Raw genomic sequence first — 23,012 nt, 5'->3', positions numbered from 1 at the left:
TTAACATTTGCTGGGGTTTTTTTTAAGAGTCAAGCTCTGTGCTGGGACTTGGGTATATAAAAATGAGTAAAATATGCTTCCGACCCTGGTGGAGTTCACAATCTATCTCAAAAAACTTGTTAATAACGTTATAACAAAGCACAATTAGGGTTATATTAAGTTACATACCTGGACTATAAGAGCAATGGGAAGGTTGGGAAATATCTGAGAAAAGGTGATGTCTGAATAAAAGAGGATTTAAGAATACAGTCTGGAAAAAGGCAACATGAGCAAACATTTAGGCATGGTGCTCGGGAGAACAGCCCCAGAAGTCTAGGGCGGAGTTTAAACTACAGGACATTCCACACTGTCTTGTATCCTATATTTTATGAGCAAGGGACTAGGACTATTCCAAAGGTATCCATAAGTGAATATCCAATTTGGAATTACGAAACCTAAAAGTCTAATAAGTAAAAGCATTTAGAGTCTACTTAAGTCCTTTTAAATCTGGAATTCAGAACTCTTTGTAATTAAAAAAAAAACCTGAAAACCTAATTACATGAACTCAAGACGTTAAAATACAGAAAAAGTTAATTTTGTTCATTTAAAAATATTATTTATTCGGCCGGGCGTGGTGGCTCACACCTATAATGCCAGCACTTTGGGAGGCTGAGGTGGGCTGATCACTTGAGGTCAGATGCTCGAGACCACCCTGGGCAGCATGATGAAACCTGTCTCCACTAAAAATACAAAAATTAGCTGGGCATGGTGCTGCATGCCTGTAATCCCAGCTACTCGGGAGGCTGAGGCAGGAGAATCGCTTGAACCTGGGAGTCAGAGCTTGCAGTGAGCCGAGATCATGCCATCGCACTCCAGTCTGGGTGACAGCGAGACTCCATCTCAAAAAAAAAAAAAAAAAAAATTTTATTCCTTTTCTTTCCACATCTCTTTAGAGAAACAGGGTAAGGGGCCAGGCGCGATGGCTCAAGCCTGTAATCCCAGCACTTTGGGAGGCCGAGATGGGCGGATCACGAGGTCAGGAGATCGAGACCATCCTGGCTAACATGGTGAAACCCCGTCTCTACTAAAAAATACAAAAAACTAGCCGGGCAAGGTGGCGGGCGCCTTAGTCCCAGCTACTCGGGAGGCTGAGGCAGGAGAATGGCGTGAACCCGGGAGGCGGAGCTTGCAGTGAGCTGAGATCTGGCCATTGCACTCCAGCCTGGGCGACAGAGCGAGACTCCGTCTCAAAAAAAAAAAAAAAAAAAAAAAGAAACAGGGTAAGGGCTAAAGAAGAGCACAACTGAAGTATGTAACCAGATTCAGAACCCCTGCAACACAAAGAGAGATTAACAGTTACTAAACCTCGTGGTACACACATTGGGGAACACACAGTTCCTGCTCTAGCACAGAGGTTGGCAAACCTTTCCTTTTCTCTATAGGGCCAGATCTGCCACTGTAGCATAGAAGCATACATAACATGTAAATGAATGGGGGCGACCTTAATTGGCTCACAGGCCTTAGTTTGTGACCTATGATTTAGAAGTACAGGTCTTTAGAGAATTGATGATAAGGATAGCATGGGATCCTGTAATAAAACAACCTAACCTGGTTTTGAGGAAGTGACTTTAAACAAAGACCTTAAGAGTAAGGAGGAATTAGTTCAGCAGAGGAGCTGGCTTCTTTGGAGATGGTTTGGGGAGTGATGTCGGAGATGTGTGCTTCTAGCACAACACGTGCACTGTGGCACGTACAGAGAAGGCCCGGGAGAGGAAGAACGGTTCATAAGAGTTGGAGGAAAAGTCATAAGGATCTAGGCACTGGGAAGCCATTGCTGGGTTTTAAACGTAGAATTGAAATTAATTTACTTGCTAATCCAACAAAAACTTATTATTTTCTGAGATGGAGTCCTGCTCTGTCACCCAGACTGGAGTGCAGTGGTGTGATCACATCTCACTGCAGCCTCCACCTCCTGGGCTCAAGCCATAATCTCACCTGAGCCTCCCAAGTAGCTAGGACAAATACATATATATATATGTATTTTTGAGACAGAGTCTCACTCCATCACCCAGACTGGAGTGTAGTGGCGTGATCTCGGCTCACCGCAACCTGACTCCTAGGTTCAAGCAATTCTCCTGCCTCAGCCTCCCAAATAGCTGGGATTACAGGCACCCACCACCACGTCCAGCTAATTTTTTCTTTGTATTTTTAACAGAGATGGGGTTTCACCATGTTGGCCAGTCTAGTCTCGAGTTCCTGACCTCAGGTGATCCGCCCACCTCGGCCTCCCAGAATGCTGGGATTACGGGCATGAGCCACCATGCCTGGCATAAATATGTATTTAATGAGAGCCTACCACATGCCAGGCACATACAAGACAAGGTCCATGCCCCTAGGATGCCCATATTCTGGTGCAGGAGACACACTGGCAACATAAACTTTGCTCTAAGAGCTAAGAAGGAAATACACATTTTCATCTCATCTAAAGTGAGTTTACGTAGGCTGAGATGTCAACAGATAGGATATGACCTGTAGAACCAGGGGGAGAGATTCCAGCAGAGAAAGTGGGCAAGAACATGGTATATAATAGGTGATGTCCTAAGGCTGATGGCACTAGAGCATGGTGAAGGCAGTGTCTATGAGAGGTATCCTCAAGCAGGGCGTAAAGGCCATGGAAAGTGACTGGAGAGTTTTAAGTACGGAAATGAAATGATCTGCTCTGATCCAATTCTGTTACATGGAAAACGAACTGGAGGAAGATCTGAGTGGAAACCAGGGAAAACTGAGGATACTGTTGTGGTAGCCCAAGCAAAAGATGGTGGTGGCTTGGAATAGGGTGATAGCAGTGAAGATGGAGAAGAGAAGACAGATTACAAAAACATTCCAGAAGTGGAAGTGACAGGACTTACTAAAAGACTGGGGAAGAGGAGTAGTAAAGGAGAAGAACAAAGATGATTCTCAGAGGTCTATCTTTGGTAACCCTGTGGATAGGAGTACCACTCAGTAAAATGGGAGGATGAGGTTTGGAATGATAAGAAAACCAAAACTTTATTTTGGTTATGTTAGTTTTGGGGTGCCTAAGAAATATCCAAATGGAGATAATTAAACAGGCATTTTTGACATGTGATTCTGGAACACAGAGGAGAAGGCTGGACTAGAGATTTAAACTTTGGAGTTGCCAACTTTCAGGTGGTAATTAAAGCCATGGGGCTGGGTCACCTAAAGGGAAGCATGTAGAGGGCCTGGGATTCCTGTGAGAATTCCAACATATATATATACACACACACACATATTTTGAGATGGAGTCTTGTTTTGTTGCCCATGCTGGAGTGCAGTGGCACAATCTCTGCTCACTGCAACCTCTGCCTCCTGGGTTCAAGTGATTCTCCTGCCTCAGCCTCCCAAGTAGCTGGGATTACAGGCATGTCACCATGCCCAGCTAGTTTTTGAATTTTTAGTAGAGATGGGGTTTTACCATGTTTGCCAGGCTGGTCTTGAACTCCTGACCTCAAGTGATCCGCCCGCCTCGACCTCCCAAAGTGCCGGGATTACAGGCGTGACCCACCGTGACCAGCCCCAACATTTAGACATCAGATAGAGAGCAAAGGTGGCTAGCAAATGAGACTCAGAAGGGACAGCCAGAGAAATGGAGAAAATCCAAGAATGAAATGTCAATAAAGCCAAGATGAAAGTTTGGAGACAGGAGTAACTACCTTGAATATTGCAGAGACAGAGAAAGATGAGAACAAAGTATCCATTGGATTTGGCAACATAGAAGTCACTGGTGACCTTGATAAGGGCAACTTCAATGGAGTCAGCAAAGTAGATGCGGTGGCACTTGATTACTAGAAGCTACCTCAGGAGGATTGCTTGAGCTCAGGAGTTCCAGGTGGCAGTGAGCTATGACGGGGCCACTGCACTCCAACCTGGGCAACAGAGCAAGACAATATCTCAAAAAAAAAAAAAAAAAAAAAAAAAAAAAAAAAAAAAAAAAGGAGTGGGTAGAAGAGAAGCCAGATTGATTTAAAATGAAGATTGAATAAAGGGTAAGAAAGCTGAGGTGGTACAGGTAGAAATCTATGAATGGAAATTTTAAAAATTGGCATGGTAGTTGGAGAGGGATGTGAAGAATATCAGAACATAATTTGTATGCTGATGGGAAGTTTCATGGAGAAACAGGATTTGGTGACTGATTTTATTGGGAAATAGTGGAGAGGAAGGAAGACAAGGATTATAGGCAGGATTGATGGTAGTGCCATTTATTAAGGTCAAGAAAATAGAAGCAGGGCAAACGTATTTGCCTACAAACATCATGTTTCCACCATACTAGGTAGGCTTTCAGAGGAAGAACTGTAAAATTCCACTAAGCTTCTCCAGACTGCACCAATTTCTGATGTAATTAATCTCCTGATGAAGTTAAAACCTCTTAGAGTCGCAAGGCTATGCTAATCCAATCTAGCAGCCACACAAGCCAAGTGAATAAAAACGTACTTGTACTGGTGAAAAGGACATTACTCATGAAAAAGGGCTCTAAATTCACAGCTGATGGAAGAGCAGTCATGCTTCTGTAATCAAAACACCGAAGACTTACTAACTGGTATCTTTCAGATAAACAGTGGAACCATTTTTCCGAAGAAATTAATCAAATTCAATATTGTTCACATTCCCTAATGCTCATTAATGATGTAGCTTCATACACCCTTGTTACTTCTGATATTACAGTGAATTTCCATGGAAGTATTTCCAGAGATCTTAGGCCTCTGAAATAAGTATCAGTTCTTGCAACAACCCAGGAAAATTAACTTCTCCAGCTGGTTCAAACGAGTGCCTGAGGAGAAAGGCAGAAACTACAAGACGGAGTTTTGACTTAATAACTCATTTTGATGTTCATGATAAGCCTCTGGCAAACGTTTGAGGAAATGAATCTACGGAGAATGGACGGGCTTTAGGTACTTCTTCTACAACACCTTCGAGCTTTAGAAAGGGATGAAGGATGCAACTATCTACAAAAAGTTCTATTTGTATTATTCAGCAATATGTAAAGAGCTGGAATTTGGCATCGCCCTCTAGCCTGATGACCGAGCTGCTGAAAGCTCCATAGGATTCATATCCTCAGAACAAACAATTCGATCACCTGATTCTGGCTCAGAAACCCCAGGTCCCTTCTATCCCCAATCCTTTCGCGTGGCCCAGTTTTAAAAATCTGCGGAGAGAAGGACTAGATGCCAGGAAGCCTGTTGATTCAACATGCCACCCAACTCACGGGTTCCGGGTGTTACCGGGCTGGGAAAAGCTTCGAGACTCTGAGCAACTGCAGCGCTTTCCTCCCCCTTCCCCCCATAAAGCAGGGAAGGCCAGGCCCCCACTTCTTCCCACATACGGCTCCCCATTGCCTCTTCCCTTACGGGACCAGGCCCTAGGAGCCCGGTTCCCCACCTGACTCCTGCGAGAAACACGCTCTCCAGTCGGAACTTTACTTGCCTGAAGTCCACCGCTCCTCCGGTGCGCTAAGCCCCCACCGAGGAAAATGGAGTCGTCGAACCGAGACTGCGAAAAGATAGTACGGATCCACCGCACTGCTCCTCCTCCTCCTCCTCCGCCGCCGCCGCCGCCGCCGCCGCCGCCGCTGCTGCGTCAACGTGCTACGTCATTTCCGGCTCTCTGTCACCGGGAGTGGGTGGGCCATTTCTTGTTCCCTCTCCCGCTCTCGGGAGCTTTCGTCCCGTGGGTGCGAACGGTAACCGAAGCGGCTCAGGAAGGCAGCTGTCACTGAGCCCCTGGAACAGAGCGAGAGTATCGTAAGTAACCAGGCTCAGCCTGTTTCTCAGGCCGCTCTAGCCAAATAAACCATAAAGATCAGACTCGGGCTTCTTCACTTCCTTCTCTCAGTGGTATCGTCTTCAGCTTCCGGTTCCGGGGAGGGGCCGCGTTTTCTTCGAAGATTTGGGGCTCCGCGATACAGCTAGGATGGCTGTAGTACCTCTACTGTTATTGGGGAGTTTGTGGAGCGCTGTGGGTGCTTCCAGCCTGGCTGTCGTTACTTGCGGCTCCGTGGTGAAGCTACTCAATACGCGCCACAACGTCCGACTGCACTCACACGACGTGCGCTATGGGTCAGGTAATGCTGGGGATCGGGCTCGGGTGGGCTAGGGAGGCCTGGGAGTATCTGAAGGGGCGGGGCCTAAAGAAAATCTGAGGGTGTGGTCTGGGAAGGTTAGGTGTTCCCTGGGAAGGTTCTTCAGGTCTGGAGAGTCGGAGAACTGAGTTGTTCTAAGGCATCTTAATCGCAACACCACCTAATATTTGGTGAACTACAGGCCAGGCACGTTACCTATGTACTTTTTCCGCTTATTAACATTCATGTAAGGTGATACTATTGTTATTCTCATTTCACAGATGAGTTAACAGACGCAGAGAAATTAAATCGTTTATTCAAAGCCTTGCAGCTAGCAAATGTCAGGGTTCTATCCAAATCTATCCAGGTTCAAAGCCTGCTTTAGAGACAAACAAGAAAATTACAGGAAGTGCTGTGTCTGAAATTTTAAAGTTACAGTAAGTACTGTATCTGAAACTTTAAACTCCAGGAGCTCACTCGTTGACTACAACCCTTTGTCTTCCAGCTCTTCTGCATCTTACACTTGCTCCTTAATTCCTATCTTTTGGGCCCCTTCTACCCAAATCTTAACCTCCTTCTTGTAAGGAACTTGGAGCAGTGACAGGAATTGCAGAGAAACTTTTTTTTTTTTAAGCATTTGAAATTAAAATGTTTAATAATAAGTTATTTGGATTCATTCATTCAGCATAGGTCTTAATGAGTTCCTACTATATGACTAGAATTGTACTACCTGCAGGATATTCGGTAGTGATAATCAGTCAAGAAAATTACAATATAATAAAAACAGACCAAAAAAAGAAAGCCTTATCTGCCTGAAAAAAAAAAGATAAACAAACAAAAAAAGAATAAAGGTCAGCTAGTGAGATGTGAGAGGCATCTAAGATAGCTGGTAGAATTCTATCTTGAATGACTGATGATGCTGTTTGCTGAGGGAGGAAAGAGTTCTGTCAGATGGGCTAGTCTGGTTCATGATTCCCAAAACCTATCTGATCAGTTAGACTAGGCAAGGACGTGAGTTATCATCACTGCGATGTCTTAATAATCCTAGCACCTATTCAGTGAACACCTAACATGTTGTCAGGCTTATTTTTTAATTTGGTTTGGTTTCCAACTTTTTATCTACTGAATTAGAGTGGAGGTGGACAGAGGCTTGGAAGTAGCAATCTGTAGGTTTAAAAAGCTCTTCAGGTGGTTCTGATGGACAGCCAGATTTGGGAACCAGGTTCAGTCTGGAACTCAGAAAAGGGATCTGTGCTGAGCCTGAGATACCACACTAGATACAACATTAAATACAACATCTTGTACAGACTGGTTGAAAATGTCAGGGTAGTGGATGAAATTGCCCAGGATGAACTGTGGTTCTCAATCTAGGATCAATATGAATAACTTGAGAAACTTGTTAAAAATACAAATGCTTTTGTCCTGACCCTCAGCAATTTAAGAACTACAGGTGGAAACATATGAAGGCCAGGCATAGAACTTTGGATAATCCCAAGGTATAAGGATTTGGAGGAGGAAGTAAAGGGTTGAATAGAAAGCAGAAAATGTAGGAGACAAAATGTAGACCATGGTTTAGCAGTGAAGCGTGGCTGTGAGGACCCCGGAGAGCTGTAAGGCAGTAACCAGAAGTAGGAAGGGAGACTTGGTTTGGCTTTTCTGAAAAAGAAAGATATAATAAAGTCATGAGCTGAGTGGAAGGAGACAGTAGAAAGGAGCTGATAGTTGGCTATATTTACCCGTGTAACTGGCACAAGGCATAATGGTATACGTGGTAAAAGCGAAATATCGAAAGTCTGTGGTCAGGCAAGGCCATGGAGCTGAAAGCAAAGCTAGAAGGAACAGGTAAAACTGTTGGAGGAAAGTGTCTGGGAAATACGAATGCTTTCAAAGACCTCGGTAGTGAATGAAGCCTAGGAAAGAGGGTATCCCCGGTGTTTATGAGAGTAGCTCGTTTGGGGAAACCTGACAATTTAAAGCTGTTGGAAGAAATATGATCTTAGTGAGATATGATGCAGAATGGTTAAGAGTGTTCTAGAGTCAGGCTGTCTAGGTTCATTGAATCCCAGCCTTGTTTCTTAGAGTTGTGTGACCTTGGCTATGCTGGGGATAATAATACCTACTTCAGCAAATAGTTGTAGATGTCAAATAAGAATATTCAAACGAAGGACTTAGGTCAGTGCCAGATACCCAGTAAGTCCTCACACACTGTGGTGCTGAGCAGCCTTAGTAATTACACATTAGCTATCAGCGATTATTTGTGTACTGCCCCCTCCCCCCTTCCCCCCGCTTTTTAAATCCTGTAGCTAGATTTTTTCTTTCTTTGAGAGACATGGGAGGCCAAGGCAGGAGAATCACTTGAACCAGAGAATTGGAGGTTGCAGTGAGCTGAGATCGCATCACTGCACTCCAGCCTGGTGACAGAACAGACTCTGTCTCAAAAAAAAAAAAGAAAGAAATTAAGAGACAGAGTCTTACTCTGTCGTCCAAGCTGAGGTGCAGTGACACAATCACGACTCATTGCAGCCTTGACCTCCTGGGCCCAAGCAATCCTTACATCTCAGCTTCCTGAGTAGCTGGGACTGCAAGTGCACCCCACCACACCTGATTAATTTTTTGCGTCTTTTGTAGAGATGGAGTTTTGTCAGTTGCCTAGGCTTGGTCTTGAATTCCTGGGCTCAAGTGATCTGCCCACCTTGACCTCCCAAAGTGCTGGGATTGACGGTGATCCACTTTTTTTTCTTTTAAATATAAAAAAATTTTTTTTGGGAGGCTGAGGCAGTTGGATTGCTTGAGCCCAGGAATTCGAGACCAGCCTGGGCAACATGGCAAAAACGCATCTCTACAAAAAACAGAAAAATTAACCGGGTGTGGTGGCAGGCGCCTGAAATCCCAGCTACTTGGGAGGCTGAGGTAGGAGGATCACCTGAGCCTGGGAGGTCAAGGCTGTGGTAAGCTGTGATCATACCACTGCATTCCAGCCTGAGTGACACAGGGACCCTGTCTCAAAAAAATATATATATATATGTCTATTTTTTTTTTTTTAGAGACCAGATTTTGCTATGTTGCTGAGGCTGGTCTCGAACTCCTGAACTCAAGGGATCCTCCCACCTCAGCCTCCCAAAGTGCTTGGATTACAGGCATGAGCCACTGTGCCAGACCTCGAAGGATACTTTTTTTTTTTTTGAGACAGAGTCTTGCCCTGCCACCCAGGCTGGAGTGTGATGGCGCGATCTCGGCTCACTGCAACCTCCACCTCCCAGATGCAAGCAATTCTTCTGCCTCAGCCTCCCAAGTAACTGGGATTACAGGCGCATGCGACCACGCCCAGCTAATTTTTATATTTTTCGTAGAGACAGGGTTTCACCATGTTGGCCAGACTGGTCTCGAACTCCTGACCTTGTGTTCTGCCTACCTCAGCCTCCCAAAGTGCTGGGATTACAGGCGTGTGCCACTGTGCCCTGTTCAAAGAATACTTTTATAATAATTGACCACTCATGGGAGTTGAGAGCTGTAATGCCTGCTTAGATTAAAGTTGGCAATATAAAGTAGTCTCATTTTAATTGTGAAATATAAACTTTTTTCTTTTTCTTTTTTTTTTTTTGAAACAGAGTCTCTGTTGCCCAGGCTGGAGTACAGTGGCGCAGTCTTGGCTCACTGCAAGCTCCGCCTCCTGGGTTCCCGCCATTCTCCTGCCTCAGCCTCCTGAGTAGCTGGGACTACAGGCACCCACTACCGCGCCCGGCTAATTTTTTGTATTTTTAATGGAGATGGGGTTTCACCATGGTCTTGATCTCCTGACCTTGTGATCCGCCTGCCTTGGCCTCCCAAAGTGCTGGGATTATAGGCGTGAGCCACCATGCCTGACCGAAAAATAAACATTTTTATCGTAATAGTTAATGAACATGAATAATATTACAAACATGTTAAAATTATATGATTAGACACATTAGGGGCTATCCAGGCTAGTGTCTACAGGTTAGTACTGCCTGTGCCTCAAAAAACTCAACATAAATTTGTGCCTTGGATATCCTTTGATGCAAACTCTTACAATTTTCTGATGACATACCCTTAAGTATACTTTATCATATAATAACTAGTATTATGTAGACAGTTTTTTTTTTTTTTTTTTTTTGAGACGGAGTCTGGCTCTGTCACCCAGGCTGGAGGGCAATGGCGCGATCTCGGCTCACTGCAACCTCCGCTTCCCGGGTTCAAGTGATTCTCCTGCCTCAGCCTCCCGAGTAGCTGGGATTACAGGCCGCCGCCACCATGCCCAGCTAATTTTTGTATTTTCAGTAGAGACGGGGTTTCACTGTGTTGGTGGGGCTGGTCTTGAACTCCTGACTTCCTGATCCGCCTGCCTCAGCCTCCCAAAGTGCTGGAATTACAAGCGTGAGCCACCACGCCCAGCACATTTTGTATTTTTTATAAATAATGTTGTAGAAGAAAAAATATTGCCAAGCATAGCATTTTTCTCCCCACCCCTTCTTGCCTGTTTTATGACACAGGGCACAATATTGGCCATAGGCAATAAGGGTGAGGTTGAGCTCACTTGCCATTTTTTTTTTGAGGAATGGGTACCAAATTTATTTGTTGATTTCTTACATTTGAAGTACACAGTCACATCCTTGACTTGAAATTCTTTGCCATAGCCCTTCACTGTGACACAATTGCAACCAACCACTTTACAAAGTTTTCCTTGTCTTGTCAGTTTTCCAGAGGCTTAGCCATTTCTCTGGTTTCTTAAGGTCATCAACCTTAATTGGGTTGATTTGGTGTTCAGCACAAAGAGCCACACCTAGCTTGATATACATAGGCTCTTCACATTTGGATGCAAGCACACAAAGATGGGCTTGGCCCTTATCTAAGGCTTTGGCAGCTTTTCAGGTTCCTACCTGCTAGGCCATCATGGCTGAGGGCGGTCTTCAGCCTCTTGTAAAGCAGCATTAATAATCCATTACACCTGCAGCAGCGTGTCTTCCTTGGTCATGGTGGGTTACAGGTGAAGCTGAATCTTGAGCACCCTTGAGCTTCTGTCTCTGAGCATGTTGTCCATGGCAGAGAAAGAGAGTTGTCTTTCTTTTCTTAACTGCAGGTAGTGGGCAGCAGTCAGTGACAGGTGTAACCTCTGTGGATGACAGCAACAGTTACTGGAGGATACGGGGGAAGACCGCCACAGTGTGTGAGAGGGGAACCCCCATCAAGTGTGGCCAGCCCATCCGGTTGACACATGTCAACACTGGCCGAAACCTCCATAGTCACCACTTCACTTCACCTCTTTCTGGAAACCAGGTGAGGTGGCTTTCGATGGATCGTTGCTGCTCTGCGTTACTCAATGGGTGCTTGTTTGATCTCTTGGTTCTTAATTGTTTCTTTTCTAGGTGTAGCTGTTCTCTTTTGTGCAGACCTGGGGAAATGGCTCTGTTTTTGTGTGAGGTTTTTTTTGTTTTTATTTTTTTGTTTCTGAGATGAAGTGTCTCTCTGTCACCCAGGCTGCAGTGCAGTGGCATGATCTTGGCTCAGTGCAACCTCTGCCTCTGGCTTCAAGAAAGTCTCCTGCCTTAGTCTCCCGGGTAGCTGGGATTACAGGTGCATGCCACCATGCCTGGCTAATTTTTGTATTTTTTTTTTTTGAGACGGAGTCTCACTCTGTCACCCAGGCTGGAGTGCAATGGCATGGTCTCAGCTCACTGCAACCTCTGCCTCCTGGGTGGAAGTGGTTCTCTCACCTCAACCTCCCGAGTGCCTGGGACTATAGGCATGTGCCACCACACTCGACTAGTTTTTTTTTTTTTGTATTTTTAGTAGAGATGGGGTTTCACTGTGTTGGCCAGGCTGGTCTTAAACTCCTGACCTCGTGATCCGCACACCTCGGCCTCCCAAAGTGCTGGGATTACGAGCGCGAGCCACTGTGCCTGGCCTAATTTTTGTATTTTTAGTAGAGATGGGTTTTCACTATATTGGTCAAGCTGGTCTCGAACTCCTGACCTCAGGTGACCCACTGGCCTTGGCCTCCTGAAAATGTTGGGATTATAGGCATGAGCCACTGCACCTGCCCGGCTCTGTTTTGTAAGTATGAAGAAAATTGTTTCTGGTCCAAGTGGAGACAACAACTAAACCAAATCAAGAAATGGGAAGGACAGACAGACTGGATATACATTAGCATATCATAAGTTCTGATATCCTGTAATAAAGAAACCCAATGTTTTCCAAATTGTAGGGGTTTTTTTGTTTTTGTTTTTTGTTTTATTTAATGATGCTAACTAGTTACATTAGGAAAATGGATTTGCTATTGTGTCACTTATGTTTTTTGTTTTTATTTTATTTATTTATTTATCTTTTATTTTTTGAGACGGAGTCTCGCTCTGTCACCCAGGCTGGAGTGCAGTGGCCAGATCTCAGCTCACTGCAAGCTCCGCCTCCCGGGTTTACGCCATTCTCCTGCCTCAGCCTCCCGAGTAGCTGGGACTACAGGTGCCCGCCACCTTGCCCAGCTAGTTTTTTGTATTTTTTAGTAGCGACGGGGTTTCAACCGTGTTAGCCAGGATGGTCTCGATCTCCTGACCTCGTGATCCACCCATCTCGGCCTCCTAAAGTGCTGGGATTACAGGCTTGAGCCACCGCGCCCGGCCTGTTTTTTGTTTTTAAACAGGATCTTGCTCTGTCACCCAGGCTGTAGTGCAGTGGTGTGATCTTGCTCACTGCAGCCTCAGCCTCGTGGGCTCAAGCAGTTCTCCCACCTCAGCCCTCACTACAGGCTCATGCCACCATGCCTGGCTAATTTTCTTTTTTTTTTTTTTTTTTTGAGACGGAGTCTCGCTGTGTCGCCCGGGCTGGAGTGAGTGGCGCGATGTCGGCTCACAGCAAGCTCCGCCTCCCGGGTTCACGCCATTCTCCCGCCTCAGCCTCCGAGTAGCTGGGACTACAGGCGCCGCCACCACGCTGGCTAGTTTTTTGTATTTTTAGTGAAGACGGGGTTTCACCTTGTTAACCAGGATGGTCTCGATCTCCTGACCTTGTGATCCGTCTGCATCAGCTTCCCAAAGTGCTGGGATTATAGGCGTGAGCCACCAGGACCCGGCACCGATGTCTTTAGCTGTAATCCATTACCACATAGGTCATCCTAGCCTCCTGCCTGTGCTGATTTGTAAATTCCCACTCCAACAGTAAGATACCTTGTTCCCACCATCTGCCATCCATGTATTGAACTTCAGTTCAGTTCCAGTATACAAATATAGCAGTATCAGAATTACATACTGGTATCCTCCTGGGAAACAGTTTTATCAAGTAGAGTGTATACACACACACATACATACACACACTCATGCTTCTGAAATAATCAGTAATTTTTCCATTGCCATTGTATAGAAACTGAATATTTGGTCTTAAGGATGATGGGATTTAGATGAGGAGTAGAATATAGAGAACTTGCTCTCTCTCTCACTGCCAAGAAAGAAAGAAAGAGAGGAAGGGAAAGGAAAGGAAAGGCAAAGGGAAAGGGAAAGGGAAAGGGTTATAGAGAACTTGCTGTTTTGCTCAGTTAATATTTGCTATCTCATTTAATTCTCACAGTTGCTCTGTAAGGTGATATTGTGATCATTTTATAGAAAACAAAGGCTCAAAGGATTTACAGAGGAAGGGATCAAGTTGAGATTCAAGGTCACCCTGACTCTCAGAGTCCATTCCCTTTTGAACTTGTCATCAGGTCATTTAAAATCTAGTTAAGAGAATGAAGCAGTAATAAAGTCAAATAACAAGAGATACAAAGTATTTTAAGGGCTGAAAGTGGTGGCTCATGCCTGTACTCCCAGCAATTTAGTAGGCTGAGGTGGGTGGATCACTTGAGGCTGGGAATTTGAGACCAGCCTGGTTAACACTGTGAAACGCCATCTCTATTAAAAAATACCAAAATTAGCTGGGTGTGGTAGCACATGCCTGTAATCCCAGCTACTCCGGAGGCTGAGGCATGAGAATCGCTAGAACCCAGGAGGTAGAGGTTGCAGACAGCCGAGATTGTGCCACTGCACTCCAGCCTGGGTGACAGAACGAGATGCTGTCTCAAAAAATAAAGTATTTTAAAGCCAGCACGGTGGCTCACACCTATAATCCCAACACCTTGAAAGACCAAGTGGGGAGAATCATTTAAGACCAGGAGTTGGAGACCAGCCAAGGCAACACAGTTGCCTACAAAAGAAACTTTTAATTACCTGGGTGTGGTGGTATAGGCCTGTAGTCTTATAGTCTTAGCTACTCAGGAGGTGAGGCCATGAGACCGCTTGAGGCACTGCACTACAGCCTGGGCAACAGAGCAAGATCCCAACTTTTTTTTTTTTTTTTTTTTTTTTTTTTTTGCGACAAAGTCTTGCTCTTGTCGCCCAGGCTGGAGTGCAATGGTGCAGTCTTGGCTCACTGCAACCTTCGGCTCACTGCAACCTCTGCCTCCCGGGTTCAGGCGATTCTCCCGCTTCAGCCTCCCGAATAGCTGGGATTATAGGCGCCTGCCACCATGCCTGGATAATTTTTGTATTTTTAGTAGAGACGGGGTTTCACCATGTTGGCCAGGCTGGTCTTGAACTGCTGACCTCAGGCGATCCGCCCGCCTCCCCCTCCCAAAGTGCTGGGATTACAGGAGTGAGCTACTGTGCCTGGCCAAGATCCCAAATCTTACAAAGAAAACAAAAAGAAAGAAAGAAAGACTGTTTTAACACTGTAATAGAAAATATAAGGCAACTATAGTATTAATTGCAAAATAAGTGTTTGGACCATAATCTTTTTTTTCTTTGTTTTTGATGCCATAACTCAGATAGGAATCATGGACCATAATCTTACAGCAACAAATTTTTTCCTCTTACGTCCTTTGTGTCTTTTGTCTTTTTCCATGGTTCATGGTTTATTTTAAACAACACTGGAATGGCCGGGTGTGGTGGCTCATGCCTGTAATCCCAGCAGTTTGGGAGGCCGAGGCAGGCGGATCACCTGAGGTCGGGAGTTCGAGACCAGCCTGACCAACATGGAGAAACCCTGTCTCTACTAAAAATACAAAGTTAGCCAGGTGTGGTGGCACATGCCTGTAATCTCAGCTACTAGAGAGGCTGAGGCAGGAGAATTGCTTGAACCTGGGAGGCGGAGGTTGCAGTGAGCCGAGATTGCGCCATTGCACTCCAGCCTGGGCAACAAGAGCAAAAATCCATCTCAAAAAACAAAACAAAACAAAAAAACGAAACCCTGGAAAGCAGCTGAATTTTTTTTTTTTTGAGAAGGGGTCTTGCTCTGTCATCCAAGCTGGAGTGCAGTAGTGTGATCACAGCTCATTGCAGCCTTGATCTCCCAGACTCAGGTGATAGCTGTAGTAGCTGAGTACTATAGGCATGCGCCACCATGCCCAGCTAATTTCTTTTCTTTCTTTTTTTTTTTTTTTGGAGACCAGAGTTTCGCTCTTGTTGCCCAGGCTGGAGTGCAATGGCATGATCTCGGCTCACCACAACCTCTGCCTCCTGGTTCAAGCGATTCTTCTGCCTCAGCCTCCTGAGTAGCTGGGATTACAGGCATGTGCCACCACACCCAGCTACTTTTGTATTTTTAGTAGAGACAGTTTCTCCATGTCAGTTAGGCTGGTCTTGAACTCCTGACCTCAGCTAATTTCTTTTGTATTTTTTTTAGGGATAGGGTTTCACCATGTTGCCCAGGCTGTTCTCAAACTCCTGGGCTCAAGTGATCTGCCCCGCTCAGCTTCCCAAAGTGCTCGGATTACAGGCATGAGCCTGGCCCCCTCTGATTTTTTACTTCAAGGTGGCCGCCTTTTTCTTCCCATTGCCTCCCACTCCTTTTCAAGCCGTTGTCAACCATGCTAATGTTACTACCTTCTGTGTTTTCCAGGAAGTGAGTGCTTTTGGTGAGGAAGGTGAAGGTGATTATCTGGATGACTGGACAGTACTCTGTAATGGACCCTACTGGGTGAGAGATGGTGAGGTGCGGTTCAAACACTCTTCCACTGAGGTACTGCTATCTGTCACAGGAGAACAATATGGTCGACCTATCAGTGGGCAAAAAGAGGTGCATGGCATGGCCCAGCCAAGTCAGAACAACTATTGGAAAGCCATGGAAGGCATCTTCATGAAGCCCAGTGAGTTGTTGAAGGCAGAAGCCCACCATGTAGAACTATGAATCTAGAGGCTTTGAGCCACTGTTAACGCACAATGTTCATAGACGTCTGTTGCTGCCTCACCTTGGGATCTCTGCCACAAGTTCCTTGGGCAGTGGCCATGTCACCATTGAGATGAAGATACACAACAGAAAATAGCTGTATTTGGAAACTTCAGCCCTGCACACTTGAACTAGTCACTGTCCCAGACTTGGTGTGGGGTCAGTTCTTTCTGAGTCGAGGACTTGCTGGTAAAGGGGCAGATGTTTTTTATTCATACTGATAAACTGAGGGGAACATCCCTCTTAGCTGGTAAACTTTTACTCTTCAGGAGCTTGGCATCATGGACTGTTAATGTATGTGATTTTTCCCCTATTTTCTCTCTCCAAAATGATAAAAACAATAATTTTATTATTAGTCACTGTGTTGTTATTTATTAGGTGTGCTATTTCATTAGCTGCTTAATCCTCTAGTCCTAAGACTCTTTAGAGATGCTGTGAACCTCCAATGTGGGCCCTTTTAAGAGCTTTACTTGCATACAAGCCTTTTCTCTTTTTACTTTGACTTCTCTCCAGGCATCTCATCTTTAATAGATCTTTGACTAATTATAGCTAAAAACTCACAGAATACAGCATAATAAACAGCCAGTGAGATGTTTGCTTTGTATCTTACTGCAAATGAGAAAAAGGGGTAGGGGTAGAAAGAAGGAACCAGTATTTATTCACTGGTAAATACTAGGTACCATATTATAGATATTTTTATTTATTTAATTTTTTTTTTTTTTTTTTTTGAGATGGAGTCTCGCTCTATTGCCCAGGCTGGAGTGCAGTGGCGTGATCTCAGCTCACTGCAAGCTCCGCCTCCTGGGTTCACCCCATTCTCCTGCCTCAGCCTCCCAAGTAGCTGGGACTTCAGGTCCCCGCCACCACGCCCTGCTAATTTTTTTTTTTTTTTTTTTTTTTTCCCTGAGACGGAGTCTCGCTCTGTCCCTCAGGCTGGAGTGCAGTGGCCAGATCTCAGCTCACTGCAAGCTCCGCCTGCTGGGTTTACGCCATTCTCCTGCCTCAGCCTCCCGAGTAGCTGGGGCTACAGGCGCCCGCCACCTCGCCCGGCTAGTTTTTTGTATTTTTTAGTAGAGACGGGGTCTCACCGTGTTAGCCAGGATGGTCTCGATCTCCTGACCTCGTGATCCGCCCGTCTCGGCCTCCCAAAGTGCTGGGAGTACAGGCTTGAGTCACCGTGCCTGGCCAATTTTTTGTATTTTTAGGAGAGACGGGGTTTCACCATGTTAGCCAGGATGGTCTCGATCTCTTGACCTCGTGATCTGCCTGCCTCGGCTTCCCAAAGTACTGAGATTACAGGTGTGAGCCACTGCGCCTGGCCTATAGATCTTACTTCATTTAATCTTCACAGAATTCATATAGGGTAATACTGCATTTTTTTTTTTTTTTTTTTTTTTTTTTTTTTTTTTGAGACGGAGTCTCACTCTGTCACCCAGGCTGCAGTGCAGTGGCCGGATCTCAGCTCACTGCAAGCTCCGCCTCCCGGGTTTACGCCATTCTCTCGCCTCAGCCTCCCGAGTAGCTGGGACTACAGGTGCCCGCCATCTCGCCCGGCTAATTTTTTTTTGTATTTTTTTAGTAGAGACGGGGTTTCACCATGTTAGCCAGGATGGTCTCGATCTCCTGACCTCATGATCCGCCCGTCTCGGCCTCCCAAAGTGCTGGGATTACAGGCTTGAGCCACCGCGCCCGGCCTCCTGTGTCAGTTTTTGATTTATCTTAGAGATGAGGTCTCACTATGTTACCCAGGCTGGTCTGGAACTCCTGAGTTCAAGTGATCCTCATGCTGTTGCCTCCCAAAGTGCTGGGATTACACGGGCAAGCTACCATGCCTGGCCTACTGCCTGAATTTTTTTTTTTTTTTTTTTTTTTGAGATGGAGTCTCACTCTGTTGCCCAGACTGGAGTGCGGTGGCGCAATCTCAGCTCACTGCAACCTCCGCCTCCCAGGTTCAAGTGATTCCCCTGCCTCAGCCTCCTGAGTAGCTGGGACTACAGGCTCCCGCCACCACACCTGACTAATTTTTGTGTTTTTAGTAGAGATGGGGGTTTCACCATATTGGCCAGGCTGGTCTTGAACTCCTGACCTTGTGATCCGCCCACCTTGGCCTCCCAAAGTGCTAGGGTTACAGGCAGGAGTCACCACGCCCGGCCTGAATTCTTAAAACTAATAAATCATTTTGGAATAGGAATCCAGCTGTTTCTGACTCAGGATTTTTTAAGGGCACTACAATTGTGTTTAGCTTTTGGAAAACAAATCCTGGTTTTTGGACAAACGTAGATACATATTTCTCCAAAAAGGTGGATAGAAAACCGCTTTTGTCCTCTGCCTACCTGATTTCCTTCTTTCCCGTGTCAATTAGAGAAAATTTGCTCCTGTAGCTTTCAGATATTGGTGAACGGAGATGACTGCCATCTGCTGGAATTTCAGTGACTAGCAGGCGTTTTTATTTTTAGAAACTTCCGGGTTTTGTTCTTTTTTTTTCTATTTGCTTTGTTAATGTTGAACATTCAGAGACCCCATTTTTGTGCCCAACATGGCCTATGACGTTAAAAGACTTGGTCTCTTTTACAAGGATTTGTGGTCTCAATAAATGGAGGCTATGAATTAGTTGAACTCCACTGTTGCCTCAACCATACCCCCACTCCCAACTGCCTGCCTTTATTCCACTTCACTTGTGTTGATCCCTTAAGATCTCTCCAGAAAGAAATAGACAAATGATAAAATCAACATTTTAGGCTATGAGATGGTTGTGAGTAGGGCTGGTAACAGTCTAGGGAAAAGGAAGGAAGTGATAGGAGTCTTGGCTCAATAAACAGATCGGATAAGATGAACCAGAGTAGGGATATGTGTTGCATGGCACCCCTCCTTGACTTGGACAGAGGTTTTCAGTGAATTGGGACTTCCCAGAGCATTCAGAGGACATACTATGGGGGAAGGCTGCAGATTACAAGGAAGATGACGCAAATATAGTGTATGACCTTGAAACAGCGTTGGAGCTCTTGGGGAGATGTGAAATCACTGATGAGAGGAATAGATAAGGGAGGAAACCAATCAGAGAAGTAAAAGCAACTTTGGGCAACACACAGGTGAAAGATGAAATGGTGTTTTATCCGAGGGAGCCAAAAAGAGAGGCTCTGAGTATAATCTTGAAGGATATATATGGAGATTAGGACGTGGGAGTGAAGGGGTATGAAAGGAAACATGACCTACATCATAATACCTATTTTGAAATCCTCAGGATTTCCTTAGCTTGTGCTGTATCAGTAGACCATCATTCACATACTGATCCTTAGCAGCACAGTAACTCTGAGGGACCTTTGTCCTGTTCTCTCATTTTACAGAGAAGGAAGCAGGCAAAGCTATGTATTGTCTATTTTAGGTAATTATGTTTGCTTCCCAGATAAACTATTTTACAGAGAAGGAAGCAGGCAAAACTGACTATGTATTGTCTATTTTATGTAATTATGTTTGCTTCCCAGATAAACTATTTTTTGCTAAAGGGCAAGAACAATATACACTACTTCTGCAGTATCTTCCCCGTCTCCTCCATCAGGGCCTAGTTCGTGCCATAAGTAGATTGACCAGAACAGTGTTCAAACAGTAAATGAAGTAAAAACTCATTGGCCAGGAACCGTGACACGCGTCTTTAGTCCGAGCTACTCAGGAGGCTGAGTCAGGAGGATCCCTTGAGCCTGCAGGAGTTCGAGACCAGATTGGGCAACGGAGCGAGTCCTCGTCTCAAAAAAAAAAACAAAAAACACCTCATTAGGTTTCTCTGTGGATGGAATGAGGCGGGATTTTTGAGGCCTTTTAATTACCTCCTAGTTTCTGCCCCAGTAATTTTCAAACAGGATCTTGAATAAGATGGGAGTGCTACCACGTCTGACCAGGGGTGTAACTTACGCAGAACCCTGAGTCCAGGCCTAAGTGGCCAGGCGAACTCCAACTCCCCTCAAAGTGAGCTCAGCGGACCGAAATGAGTCAGCCAGGTCCACCGCCAGCCCAGGGAGTGGGCCCGGACTCCGACCCCCGCGGGTCCCGGAGCCCCGCGATTCCAGTCACCGCGGAGTGCGCCCGGGGCGTGTGTCAGCTTTTGGTGGGCTCCCCCTGCGCCCTCCTCCCGGAGCCACGCCCGCTCCTCGCGCACGCAGCCCGTCGGCCCTGCCGGGTCGTGGGGCGGGGCAGGGCTGGGGAGGGAGGCCGTTGGTTGGCTGGCGGGCTGCGGAAGGCGAGGCTCGCGAGCGCACAGACGCGTCCTCGCTCAGCGTTTCTCCTGCGCGCGAGGCTGGTCGGCCCGCGGCGGCGCTGCGCGGATCCGGCGTCGGGGCCCGGCATGGCGGGGGCCTGGGCCAAGCCGGGCCGGACCCGGACCTAAATGCCTCTGCTCTTCTCCGCGCTGTTGGTCTTGCTGCTGGTTGCGCTTAGCGCCCTCTTTCTAGGCCGGTGAGGGGCTCCCAGCTGCGGCGGCGGCGGCGGCGGCGGCGGCGGCGGGAGGGAGGGGGCGGAGAGGAGGAAGAAAGACTGAGGAGGGGGCGCGCGCCTTACTGAGGCGCGGGAGGCAGAGTGGGTAGGGTCGAGGGAGGGGGCGCGCGGCCCGAGCTGCTGGGAATGGGCTGCGAGTTGGGGAGACTAAGGAAGCGGGCGGGGCCTGAGGAAATGCTGAAGCCAGGAACTGAATAGGAGTGTGAGGAAGGGGCTTGGTTCAAGTGGCCTCCCTTTCCCCCTCCACCCGCCCCTGAATGTCCTCTTAGCCAAGCGCGAAGGGCACCTGCAGCATCGGTCTGGGGAGAACAGCATTAGAGCTGCTGGGTCTGACCTCAAAGTGCCTTCTCACGGATACCTGTCTGGAGGCTGGGGACAGGAGACAGACCCTCTAGGGAGTGTGATGGCACAACTAACAGAGCCGCCTCCACTTTGACTCCTGCTGGAGCCGTCTCTCTCTGCCTCTGGGATTCCTAACAATTTGAGGGATTTTTTTTTTGGTCTCCAACTTAGAGGGTGGAGTTTCTGGTTTCATCTGGGTGGAGGGGTCAGTCGGGAACTAGGATCTTGATCAGCGTGACTGAATGTATATGACAGAGAGGTGCTTTAGAAGAAAGGAGAGTTGCTCAGATCCAGTTTCAGGACACGACCTTTTGCAAGGCTTTGTACGACCAGCAAGGGGTGAGGGAAACCATCATTGGAAGAAGGTTCTATGAATTAACAAGAATTTTTCTGCAGGTGGCTTGTGGTCCGGTTGGCCACCAAGTGGTGTCAGCGGAAGCTGCAGGCGGAGCTAAAGATTGGCTCCTTCCGCTTTTTTTGGATCCAGAATGTCAGTCTTAAGTTTCAGCAACACCAGCAAACAGTGGTGAGTTCTGGGAAACCCTGGATATGTGTGTAGCATTGATCCAACTGAATTTAAACTCAATTTCCTTTTGTTAAAAAAAGAAATCCTGGTGGCTTTTCTAGTTAATGCCAGCCTTGCCATTTCTTTGCCAAGATGATCTTAGAGCTAGTTGGAGAATGCTGGGATTGATGCAAATTGTTCAGTTAAAAATGTTTATAGGACACAGAGTGTCCAGGGCACATAACGAAGATACAGAAAAAAGATAACAGGAAATTGAAGAGTTTACTGTTCTAATTTAAGAGGGGATTCAAGACAACATGCCTATGAAAGAGAAATTCTAATAATCCAGAACCTTTCCTGGTTTGTCAAGCTGCTCGTTGGCTGTTTAGCAGCTAGCACACAGCTTTCTCCCTCACTGTTTTAGGAAATTGATAACCTGTGGATTTCCAGCAAACTCCTTAGCCATGATCTTCCGTGAGTACCCTATATTTTCACTTCTCCCCTAAAGGAGTATTTTGGAGTTGGTGTTTGCAGAGTGAGACTCTTCTACAGAGGCCTCACAATCCAAGGAGGAAGGGAGGTTGTTGCTGAAGTCTTCCTGTTAGCCTGGGTGCCATTATCTTGTGAGACAGATATTGATAACTGCTATGAAACTGATCTCTGTGATTTGAGCTATATTTCTAGGAAGGATGAGAAAGTGCATGTGAAGGTGGGGAATAGATTGCTATGGGAGGGATGGACCTAGTGGCAGTGAGATATTTCTCTTCTGGGCAGACACTATGTGGCATTGTGCTTTGGAGAAGTGCGTATCAGAACGGACCTACAGAAAGTTTCTGGCCTGTCTGCCCCATTCTCCCAGAGCGCTGGGGTGGATCAAAAGGAACTGTCCTTCAGCCCATCCTTATTGAAGATCTTCTGCCAAGTGAGACAACTTCTCCCACTGTCCTGGACTGTACTTTGGCATGGTTGGCTTTGGAGTTATGGGTAGATTTTTCGACTATTTTTAGGGCATAATGTTAAGAGCTGCCCCTCTTTCTCATCTGGAAGGGAAGGGCAGTTCCTTAACGTTAATTATTATTCATTCTTGCTTTTTCCTTCCAGCTATTCTCCATTCATGTAGATGCTATAAACATCATGGTTCTCAAGGTGGATACTTCTGAGTCCTTATGGCATATTCAGATCAGTAGAAGCAGATTTCTTTTGGATAGTGATGGGAAAAGGTAAGCACCGGGGAGCAGAGGATCTAGCCGTCCCATTCTTGCCTTAGAGTTGCTTCAGGGCCTCCCTATCAAGGTTTTAAGTTCTCATTCTGTGCAGTTTGAGGAGATGCTGAGATTAGACATTTCTACTTGCTTTGTCCCTTCTAGCCAACAGAGCTTGACT

The 23,012-nt window shown here is 46.2% G+C and overlaps 3 protein-coding genes across 4 annotated transcripts in view; 2 read left to right on the top strand and 1 right to left on the bottom strand.

Moving 5' to 3' along the window:
- The window catches only part of SUPT6H (SPT6 homolog, histone chaperone and transcription elongation factor), a 41,879-nt gene extending 36,304 nt beyond the window's left edge, over positions 1-5,575 (bottom strand). Inside the window, 1 exon segment of the mRNA XM_010372334.2 lies at positions 5,461-5,575. The gene's annotated coding sequence lies outside the window, so the exon portion shown is untranslated.
- Positions 5,576-5,641: 66 nt separating this feature from the next.
- Positions 5,642-16,650, top strand: SDF2 (stromal cell derived factor 2). Its single transcript, XM_010372332.2, has 3 exons — positions 5,642-6,097; positions 11,190-11,386; positions 15,971-16,650. The coding sequence occupies exons 1-3, from the start codon at positions 5,947-5,949 to the stop codon at positions 16,256-16,258; spliced, it is 636 nt and encodes a 211-aa protein (XP_010370634.1). The 5' UTR covers positions 5,642-5,946; the 3' UTR covers positions 16,259-16,650.
- A 3,923-nt stretch (positions 16,651-20,573) lies between these two features.
- KIAA0100 (KIAA0100 ortholog) overlaps positions 20,574-23,012 on the top strand; it is a 33,115-nt gene continuing 30,676 nt past the window's right edge. For both annotated transcript variants that reach the window (XM_010372329.2, XM_030924028.1), the window contains exons 1-5: positions 20,574-20,743; positions 21,521-21,650; positions 22,054-22,103; positions 22,404-22,551; positions 22,731-22,849. In XM_010372329.2, coding sequence (XP_010370631.1) covers positions 20,676-20,743; positions 21,521-21,650; positions 22,054-22,103; positions 22,404-22,551; positions 22,731-22,849 — 515 coding nt within the window. In that variant the 5' untranslated portion in view covers positions 20,574-20,675. The remainder of the gene's footprint in view (positions 20,744-21,520; positions 21,651-22,053; positions 22,104-22,403; positions 22,552-22,730; positions 22,850-23,012) is intronic.

This window comes from Rhinopithecus roxellana, chromosome 19, assembly GCF_007565055.1.
Source record: "Rhinopithecus roxellana isolate Shanxi Qingling chromosome 19, ASM756505v1, whole genome shotgun sequence".
NCBI lineage: Eukaryota > Metazoa > Chordata > Mammalia > Primates > Cercopithecidae > Rhinopithecus > Rhinopithecus roxellana.
Note: the sequence above shows the minus strand (reverse complement) of the source record. Positions and strands in the feature narration are given on the sequence as shown.